The sequence below is a fragment of the Vanellus vanellus genome (genome assembly GCF_965231255.1).
Source record: "Vanellus vanellus genome assembly, chromosome: 2".
Classification (NCBI taxonomy): domain Eukaryota; kingdom Metazoa; phylum Chordata; class Aves; order Charadriiformes; family Charadriidae; genus Vanellus; species Vanellus vanellus.
The window spans coordinates 146,226,730-146,236,857 of NC_138906.1; the positions used below are offsets into that span (position 1 = coordinate 146,226,730).

The 10,128-nt window shown below is 63.1% G+C and overlaps 1 protein-coding gene across 3 annotated transcripts; it reads left to right on the forward strand.

Annotated features, from left to right (window-relative positions):
• Window positions 1-6,178: 6,178 nt before the first annotated feature.
• On the forward strand, window positions 6,179-9,111 carry OSR2 (odd-skipped related transciption factor 2; the record flags this gene model as incomplete). Of its 3 annotated transcripts, none has more annotated exons than XM_082480007.1 (3): window positions 6,179-6,834; window positions 7,448-7,547; window positions 8,252-9,111. In XM_082480007.1, the coding sequence occupies 3 exons, from the start codon at window positions 6,179-6,181 to the stop codon at window positions 8,432-8,434; spliced, it is 939 nt and encodes a 312-aa protein (XP_082336133.1). In that variant the 3' UTR covers window positions 8,435-9,111. The 3 variants fall into 3 exon arrangements, with proteins under 3 accessions (XP_082336133.1, XP_082336134.1, XP_082336135.1); XM_082480008.1 differs by having other exon boundaries at window positions 8,334-9,111; XM_082480009.1 differs by lacking the exon at window positions 7,448-7,547 and having other exon boundaries at window positions 8,334-9,111.
• Window positions 9,112-10,128: the final 1,017 nt, after the last annotated feature.

Below are 10,128 nucleotides of genomic sequence, written 5' to 3' on the forward strand. Positions count from 1 at the left end.
TGGGGAGTGGGGGGGGGGGGAGGGAAGAGAGAGCGGGGGTAGGCTGACGACCGCGGAGGTGTCGGCACCGGCGGGACGCGCGGATGAAAGTCGGCGGCGCGGGGTGCGCGCTCGGGCGCCTGCGGAGAGCGCCGCTTTCCCTCCCCCCTCCCCGCCCCCGTCGGGGCTCCGCTGCCCCCGTCTCCCGGGAGGTGCGGGGATGGCTCCGCGCCGGGTGCCCCCGGGACCCCCGCCCCAACGCGCCCCGCGGCCGCGGGTGCGGAGCGGGCCGAAGCCGGCGGCGGCGGCGGGCAGAGCGGGCAGGAGCCCGCGCGGGCCTCCAGGGGGCGCTGGAGCACCGCGGGCCGCCGCCGCCTGACGCGGGGCTCCGGGCCCCCCCACCCCCCCGCCACGCCGCGCTCCCGGCCGGGCCCCGCGGCCGTCCAGGGTACAGCGGGGCGACGGGCTCTGCCCAGGCGGAGCAGGGCACCTGCCCCGGCCGGGAGCGCCCGTGCCCCGCAGGCCGCGGTGCGGCCATCGGTGGCGGCCTCGTGCACCGGGCGGCGGGGGAAGGCCCGTGGGGGCGGGAGGGGCCCGCCCGGGGTGGACGCGGAAAGGTGACGCGGAAGCCGAGGGCTCCGGCGGGACCCAGCGGCCTGTGGCCCCGGTGGTGTCACCCCCGCTGGACGCGTGTCCGCTGCTGTGGAGCCCCCACGAAGTTCCGAGCGACCCCGGGGTTCGGCGGGTGCGGAGGCGTCGGGCGGCGCGGCGGTACCGGCCGGGTCTCGCCGTCAGCTCTCGCCGCGCACCTGCCGGCCGGACCGGGCGGCGGCGCGCCGAGGCTACCGGGCGCTGCCCGCCAGCGCAGACGTGCGGGGCTGCCGCCGTGCTGCCCGTAGCGGGAGAGCGCGGGAGAGCGCGGCTTTCCCCGCTCACGGCGTAGCCGAAACGTACCACGAGCGGCCGGGGAGCAAACAGCCCGAGCGGCGACTCTGCATCGCTCCGTTCCCCTCCACGGTTTCCTCCGCTTTGAGTCTTTTTCGTTACCTGGTCGGTTCGGGTTTTGGGGAAGTTTTGGGGTTGGGGTGTTTTTTTTTTTTCTGTTTGTTTGTTATTTGGGATTGATTGTGGGTTGTTTTTCTTTTTTAAAAAATAATTTTCCCCAACAAGTGCGGCTTATTTTTCCTTGCTGCAAATGTCAAGAAATGAGGGTTCTCCCGAAACAGCCCCCTCCGATCCCTGTGTCCGGGAGGGGTCTTCCCTGGCACCCGCGAGCCAGCAGTGCGGGGCGCAACATGCGACTGTACAGTCCCCTTTCCACTTCGTTCTTGAAGCAACCGGCCTCGCTCGAGAAGGCAAAACAGCAAGGACATGCGGCTTCCCCCGCTGCCCCCCGCTGCTGCCCCCAAGTCCGCCCGCGGCCGGCGAACTCTCGCCCCACTCAGGGTCCCGCGGCCGCCCGCACCCACCCCGCACCCGGCCCATGGGACCACTCCTTCTGCCGGAATTGTGAACCCCGGTATCCTTACAGCCCGGGAGACGAAATACTATTTATTTCGGGTGAGTGAAATTTAAAATGGGGCATTTTCGAAGCAGAACTTTCTGAAAAGAAACGAAAAACAGCCCGAGCGCCTGGCGGCTGCCACGGGCTACAACGAGCGCCAGCCTGGACTGCGCTGCCCTGCGAGGGGAACACCCCAAACCTTCCTCTGCCGTCTCCTATTCCCCCTCTTTGATTAATTTTTTGTTTTGTACTGCATACTAAAAGGAGGGGGGGGGAAATCCCGTTGCAGCCGTGACTTGTGTCCTCTTTTCATTCGCGGGCTCGAATTAACCGGGACGCAGTCTACCTTGAAAATTTTTCAAAGCTGGTTTTAAATGACATTTCTTCCGACATCTTTTTATATTTCTCAAAGCCTAACTCCAATCTCCAGTCCAGATGGTACAATAAATTCCCCATACATGTGATTTAAGTAATGCCCAGAACAAGACAACGTTACAGATAAAAATTCAACCCAAATTCGCTGTATGCAACCGACCGTATCGCAGCTAACGACGAAAATGAATACAGTGCTTTAATCGAGAAATTTGAAGAGGGTCACAGAGGCCCCATTTAGCAGTAAATTCCCCGGTAATAAATCGAAACTGCTCTCGAAACTATTTGTCTGTTCCAGGTAGGGATTGTGTGTTTAGCCACCGCGCATGAGGATACTGCCGCTTCTCTTCTCCTTGTGAATCTGCCTTTAGGCGCCTAAAGACCAGTTAAAGGGCAGATCCGAATCGCTGAAGTGCCGGTCCACAGGGCGACCCGACGGCCGCAGAGCCATTCGGACGTGAGCGTTATCTGCACCTACAGGTCCCCTCGGAGACGTGGGCGCCCACAAACCCTCCACGCTCTGGGGTTGGGGGTGGTGGGGTGGTGTATTTTAGGTATCTAAGCAAGTTGCACCGCGTGTGTCACGGCGGGCGGCCGAGGCGGGTGATGTGGCGCAGGGTGAGCGCAAATCCCCGCGGCCGCGGGAGGCAGCGGGGCAGGGGGCGGCGAACCGCTCTCGGAGGGAAAAGTCACCTTAGGTGACGCGGGAAGGGGTGGGGGGGCTGCTCCTTTAAAACCCAGTTGCTACCCAAACACAAGTAAACAGTGGGGCCGGCGCGGCGGGGCGGGCCGGGGCCGGGGGCGGGGGCGGTCCCGTCCCGTCCCGTCGGGGCGGAGCGGAGCGGCGCGGCCCCGAGCGCGGGGCTGTGCGCGCCGCGGGGTGGGCCGGCGGCGGCGGGCGGGCGGGGACAGCGCTCCACGCCACTAACCGCTGAAATGTGATGGACCGGGCAGGGGGCGGCTCAGACTCGCGCCGAGCCTCGCCGGGGTCGAAGGCGGGGAGGCTGCGGGCGGGTGGCGGCGGTCTATGTCGGGACCCCGGGACCGCCGCAGCCAGAGCTCCCAGCCACCGCCCAGCCCTCCGCAACATGCCGGCCGCCGCCGTGCCCCGGCCCCGCTGAGCGCCCCCGCTGTGGATCTAATGTCTCCGTGAAGGTGCCGCGGCCGCCGCCTCGGCTTTGCCCCGGGAGAAGCATCCGGCTGCGGTAGGTAAGTGGCTCCCCCGGCCCGCCCTGCCCGCTGCCGTCGGCGGGAGCGGAGCGGCGGGGCACCGGGGCCGGGGAGGTGGGGGGGAGCGCGGGGCCGCCGAGTTTACTTTCAGTTTGCAGCTCCGCGGAGGTTCGGGTGCGGGCGTCCGTCCCCCGCACGCCGCGGGTGCGTTCGTGCGGAGCTAGGCGGCGGGAGCCTCCGGTGTGCGCGGTCTATGTCCTCCACGCGAAATTCTTCGTGGGGAGGAGCCGGTCCGCGCGTGGTCTACTCGCGGGTCGCTCTGGAGGAGTCCTCGATCCGTGGAAATATACCTGCCTGCGCGGGCAGCGGCGGCGGCGGGTGAGGGTGGCGGGGAGCGAAGGCGGCCCGGGGCCCACCCGCTCCCCAGGAACGACCGCAGCGCCCTCGGTCACGGCCCCGGCCCCGGTCCCGGCCCCGCTGCGGGAGGCGGAGAGCGGCGGCCGGGGCAGCAGGCGGGCAGGTAGAGAGGGGCGTACTGCCGAGGCACCGGGCTTAATTTAATTAAGCGCTCTGAATGGCAAGGGAAAAGGAAGTGCCAAGGTTTAAGTAACATCCGTTTTTGGTTGACTTTCCCCCCCGCACCTTATTATAAATGGCCTTAAAATCACGCAGGAAGACCACTTTCTGGTCTTTTTTTTTTTTTTCTGGTAGGTTTTAATAAAGTTACCGCCGATTATAAAGAGTAATAGATGTACCGTAGTTCAGGCAACGGTGTAGTTTTAAAAGTTTCTGCGTTGAAATATGAATTTCGTGTTTGGAATAGTTTTTCGGAGTTTTTGACACGAAAACGATCCCCCTGCAATGACACCACCGCACGGAGCCGTAAAACGCGGCTGGAAAGGATGAGGCTCTGCCCTACAGAAATCCCGCACACGCCTCGGTCACAGCTCGTTCCCGATGGCTCCGAAATCCCGCCGCAGCGAGCCGGGATGGAGGCAGGAGCCGCGGTAGCAGCCAGCGAAAAGCGATTTTATTGCCGCTGTGTCGGTTTCTGGCGGAAAGCGAATAGGAACTCACACTACGACATCTTTAAAAATAAGTGTCTATATATAACCCCCACCCCTCCCCCCAGAAAAAAAAAAAGGTCGCCATATATAATAGGTTGTATCGATATGTATCGATACCACTGTCCCTGGTGTCGATACAATCACAAACGAGACAAACTGGGCAGCAGCGAGGGAAATCCGGGAGAGCCGCGATTCAAAGAAAACGAAAACAGGAGCGGGTCGCGCTGACGTTCGCACCCCACCTCGTTGCCGCAATTTTTTCCCGCAGGGCCATTTCAGTGTGGTGCCACAAACGGGGAGGAAAGGCAATTTAGGAAAAATATCCATAAGTCTCTTCCCACCCGGAGGCTGCACGGTGCCCGCCGAGCGGCCCGAGCCGTGCGGCCGCCGTGAGGGCTGCGGGGCGGCGGCGGCCTGGAGGGGCAGAGACACCGCTCCTGGGGCGCAGGATCCGCGCTCGGAGAGTTTCCTTTAGTTCTGGGGTTGTTTGGGGGACTTTGTTTTGGGTTTTTTTGTTTGTTTTGGTTTGTTGTTTTTTTTTTAGGGGGTGGGTGTCTTTTTTATTTTGGAAACTACGTGCTACCAGTTCCTCCACCCAAGTCCCAGGAGGTGCTGGGGCACCCTCTGCCCTACCTCTTGTTTACAGGCCCGGAGAGACCCCGGCGCTTGCTTTCGCTCCGCTGGGGAAGAGACGCCGCTTTTCTGGGTCGTGGCAGCCTCTTGGCTGCTGGAAGTGAACCCCCACCGAAAACAAAAAAAAAAAGGAGAAGGCAGGGGCTTGCCCCCCGCGCCGATGCCCCCCTGCCCCGCAGGAGCGGAGCGTCTCCCCGGGGGCGACGAGGGGTCCCCCCGGGCGGCGGGAGAAGCGGGCCCGGCGGTTTCGGTTGAATGGGCTGAGTGAAACCCTCTGACAGTCACACACCGCTCATTAGCTCACGGCCCCGTCGCTCCGGCGGAGCTCCCGGCCGGGGGACGGCGCAGGGAGTGCGGGGGGCTCGGCCGGACGGCTCCGTCCCGCCGAGGCTGCGCTCGCCCTTCCCGGCCCTGCGGGATGGAAGGAACAGGCTGCGGGGAAGCGCTGTGCCGGGCTGCCCTCGGCGGGCCGGGGGGGCCTGCGTTCCGGCCGCTTTCCTCGCCGCCGATGGGATCGCCCGGGCCCGGGCGGGCTGTGTGGGGCGGCCCCGGACATCTGGAAGGGATCTCAGCGCAAAGTGGATTTATTTAGGACCCGCGGCGCGGGGGGGCTGGGTAGGAGGTGTGCGTGCGGGGCAGGAGCTCCTTTTCTCTCCCTTGGTTATCTTGATAAATGAGTTGTTGTTGAAGGAAGAAAAATAAGCACCCGAGCTGGAATAAACGTGGGGTTTATCCCCCCCCCCCCCCCCCCGCCGCCCCCCCCCCGGGCCTGCCTTGTCTCTCCGTGAGCACCCTGCTCCCTCCCGGGGAGGCCCCAGCCAGGACGGGGTCGGGGCCTCCGTGCCCGCGGGGGCCAGGCGGAGGGTGGGAGCGATGCGGGGGGCAGGAGGGAGGCGGCCCCGGGGGTCCCCGCGGCGGCCGCGGCCCGGGCTGGGCGCTGCGGGGGGACGGCAGCCCCGGGGAGCGGAGCGGCCCTGGCCCCGGCCCCATCTCTGTTCCGGGTGTATTTTTCCACGATTCGTTTAATTTGAATCTGCGGCGCCTTCGGTTGGCTCGGCGCTGGGTTTTCTCCTTTTTATTTTAATCCGGAGTGGGTGATTCTGGGACTCTGGGAGTGATATTTTAATTTTTTTATTATTATTTTTTTTTACACTGTAGCTTCTCCGGTCGAAGCGATCGCGCCGGTGGGTCGGTGGCGGCCGCCGGCCCCGGCCGAGGACGGGAACCGGGGCTGCGGCGGGGTGCTGGGGCTGCAACAAGGCAGCGCACCGGGACCGTGCCCGGCCCTCGCTGTCTCCGCCGCTGCGCTCGCCTCGGTAAGGGGGACCACGCTGCTCTCAGTAAAGCTGTCTTTCCCCTCCTTTCTCCCTCCTTCTTCCTAGGATTTTCTCCCCGTCTCGAAAGCCCAGCAGAGGCACCAGCTGCACCGCCGGCCTGCGCCCGGCCCGGGAAGATGGGAAGCAAGGCTCTGCCAGCCCCCATCCCGCTGCACCCGTCCCTCCAACTCACCAACTACTCCTTCCTCCAGGCTGTGAATACCTTCCCCGCAGCTGTGGACCAGTTGCAAGGTCTGTATGGACTCAGCGCCGTGCAAACCATGCACATGAACCACTGGACATTGGGCTACCCCAATGTGCATGAAATCACCCGCTCCACCATCACGGAGATGGCAGCCGCCCAAGGCTTGGTGGACTCCCGCTTCCCTTTCCCCACGCTCCCCTTCGCCACGCACCTCTTCCACCCCAAGCAAGGGGCCATCGCCCACGTCCTCCCAGCCTTGCACAAGGACAGGCCCCGCTTTGACTTTGCCAACCTGGCCGTGGCCGCCACGCAGGAGGACCCCCCCAAGGTGGGGGAGCTCGCCAAGCTGAGCCCTGGACTGGCCTCGCCCCTGTCGGGCATCAGCAAGCTGTCCCCGGACAGGAAGCCCTCCCGCGGCCGCCTGCCCTCCAAGACGAAAAAGGAGTTCATCTGCAAGTTCTGCGGCAGGCACTTCACCAAGTCCTACAACCTCCTTATCCACGAGCGGACCCACACGGACGAGCGGCCCTACACCTGCGACATCTGCCACAAGGCTTTCCGGAGGCAGGACCACCTGCGGGACCACCGGTGAGGGACCACCGCGACCGGGGCCAGGCGGAGCTGGGGGGGTGGGGAACCGCTCGGTGTGTGTGTGTGTGTCAGGTTGAGCCGCCCCGGGAGCTCCGGGCTGAGCCAGCGGGAGAAACCCCCGCCCCGACTCCGCGGCCGCGGAGGGGCCAGAGCAGTCAAAACCTGCGTGGGACGGGCACCCGCGTTGCGGGGGCTGGGGTGAAGCCCCCGGGGTTGTTGTGCTTCTGAAGCGCGGCCCTGGGGGGTGCGGGAAGGAGGACGCGGCGCAGGTGGGCGCTCCCCGGCTCGCCCCGCTCCACCTCCGCACTCCGAGGCCGGTGCCGAGCGGCGCCCGCGGAGGATCCGCGCTGCCTTCGGGGGCAGAGTGGGCTCGAGTGCCGCCGGCGGAGCAGATGCTGTCCCGATCTGTCACCAGAGAGGGCAATCACGCCTCGATACCAATTATTGCAAATGTTTTTAACCGATAGAGATGTTTAATCGTGAACAGAATTATACGGGAGGGGGAAAATAAAAGGGGGAGGGGGGGGAGCCGGGTTTGGGGGAGCGGGGCCCGGGAGTGGGTGGGCCCCGCGGTCCCGGCAGCACCGCTCACCCTCGGGTTGCCTTCCAGGTACATCCATTCCAAAGAGAAACCCTTCAAGTGCCAGGAGTGCGGGAAGGGCTTCTGCCAGTCCAGGACCCTGGCGGTCCACAAAACCCTACACATGCAGGTGAGCCCAGCGCTCCCCGGCCTCCTCCACGCGTGTGCCCGCCGGCGCGGGCCCGGCCCGGCCCGGCCCGCCGGGGGGACGGGGCTCCGGTGCGGCGGGGAGCGAGGGGAGTCCGGCACTTGACGGGTCCGTGCTTCCCCGGGAGAGGGAAGCGGCCGGCGGTTACCTCCGCGGCCGCGGGATACCCGCGTAAAAACGGCGGCCGCGGGAGAGGCGCTAAGAGCCGGCGGGGACGCGGTTGGCGGCGGGGAACGAGCCCCGGGTTTGGGTTCGTCCGCGCCGCCGCTTCGAGGCGTTTTTCGTTGAGGGCTCCAGCCCTGCCTCGGAGGCGGGCGGCACGGGGCGGCGGGGGAGCCCGGCGGCGCGGAGCGGCGCGGAGAGGTGCGGAGCGCTTTGGCAGCCAGCCGGAACCTCGGCGGCCGCCGGCGGGCAGCGGGAGCCCCGGAGCGGGAGGACGGCGCGGCGGGCGCTTTCTCTGCGCCCCAGGAGCGCGAAACGCCACGAAATCGAGAACTGTAAAATAACCCTTTTGGGGCAGGACTGGGCGAGGAGAGGCGGTCTGCCGTCCGCCCGGGACTGCTCTCGCTTCGTGTCCGACCCCGATATTTCAAGTTGTGCGTTGCGATAAGAAAAAAAGTGCAGTAATACGTTAAACCAGGTAGTTTGTGAAGGATTAATCCTTTGCTTGCTTCAAATCTGAACAGGAATCTCCACACAAATGCCCCACATGTGGAAGAACCTTTAATCAAAGAAGTAATCTGAAAACTCACCTTCTTACCCATACAGACATCAAGCCCTACAACTGTGAGCAGTGCGGCAAAGTGTTCAGGCGAAACTGTGATCTACGGCGGCACAGTCTAACTCATACCCCGCGGCAGGACTTCTAGAGCAGCCAGGGACCCGCACCCGCTCCGGCGGCTCCAACGTGCCCATTTTACTCAAGGACTGTGTTGTAGGAACTCACAGACACGCACACGTACACACACACACACACGGAGACACACACGCAGACTCGGGGCCAAGCTTTCCTACCACTCGTCTGCGAAACTCGTTTAGAGAGTGCGGACTGCAGGATCGGGCCCCTCTCCAACCCACGCCCAGGCGTAAAGCTCATCTTGTAGATACTCTCGGCTCATTTTAGAGCTCTGTACAGAATGTGGTTCGTTTGTTTGTTTCGTATCGTCGTGTCAGATGCGCATCGATAACAAATCGGGGAGGCAAAGTATCTCTTAAAAGTGTATTTCAAAATAAATCATCTTTTTTTTTTCCAAATACCTCCTGCCTTGTTGTATTATTCTCTGAACATTTGGGCTTTTTTTTTCCTGCTGTGTCAATGCAATGGTAAAGCATATTGAATAAATTTCCTAGCCGGGTAATTGTACTGTCACAACAATTTTGGTGATCGCTTTTGTTTGGTCTGTTTCACTGTCGCTGTTATCTATTGTTAAGTAAAATGAAAGTGCCTTATTTGAGAGTTTATAGCTCTATTACTTAATAGTATGACTGTCTAAATATTAACTTCTGTACTTTTTTTTTTATTATTTTCCCGAACGAAGTTTTTTTTTTTTTTTTTAAGGAAGAGAAAGAAAGAAATACTTGCAAATAAACAGATCTTAGGAAATAATGCATAGAGCCGTTCTTACGCCAAAGCGGCTTATTAGTAACTTATTTGCAATCAGCCCATATATTGTAAAAGTCATCCCTCTCGCGGAGATTGCAGTAGACAGCCTCCTGCCAGTAGACTTTGGACACGGGCAATTCACCCGCGTAGACAGGGACTTTATCCCGCAGAAGACGATTCTTTCCCGACAGCGCTGGGAGCAAACAGCGAGACGCAAATACCGCTCCTCCCCCCCCCCCCGAAACCGCCCCGGGGCTCATCCGCGGGACCCCCGTGGGCCCCTCGCAGGGCGGCGGCGCTGGTAACGGGGAGGGCCCCCCCCCATCTTCTCCCCTCCTTCTATCTCCCCCCCCTGCCATCCGCACCGCGCCCGCGGGAGCCGCCCGCTGCCGAGCACAGGTCACGTCCGGGGGGTGGCGGACAGAGGGGCGCCGAGGAGAGGGGCTGTTCCTCACTCCCGGGACACCTTCATCCCACCGTGCGGCCCCCCCCCCCCCCCCCCCCCTTCTCCCTCCTTCCCTCGCCACCCCTGTAAGCCCCCTGCCACCCCCTATCAGGGTGACTCTCGGCAGCCTGGCATGCCCACCCCGTGGGCTGCATGCTCAGCACCTGCACCCAGTACGCAGGCAGCAGGGTGGTGGCACAGACACATGGCCTCCCCTCCCTTGTCAGCCTTGCAAGACCACCACCAGTGCCTCTGGTCCCCTCTGGGAAAGCCTGGTGCCAGTGCCGAGGCATTTTCCCTGATGTGTTGTAGGGTGACTTGGATGTGCATCCCCTCCTCTGCCATCCCACTGCTCTTGTCACTCCCAGCACCCTCCCTGCAGTGTCTTGGGAAGTTTGGGGCCCAAAAAGTTGTTCTTTTCTAGGCTGGGGACATCCGTCCTGCCCCACTCCTCTCCCAAACCAGGTTAGAATGGCAGGGAGCCCTGTCTGGATGGGGAGGGCCTGCCTGGGCCC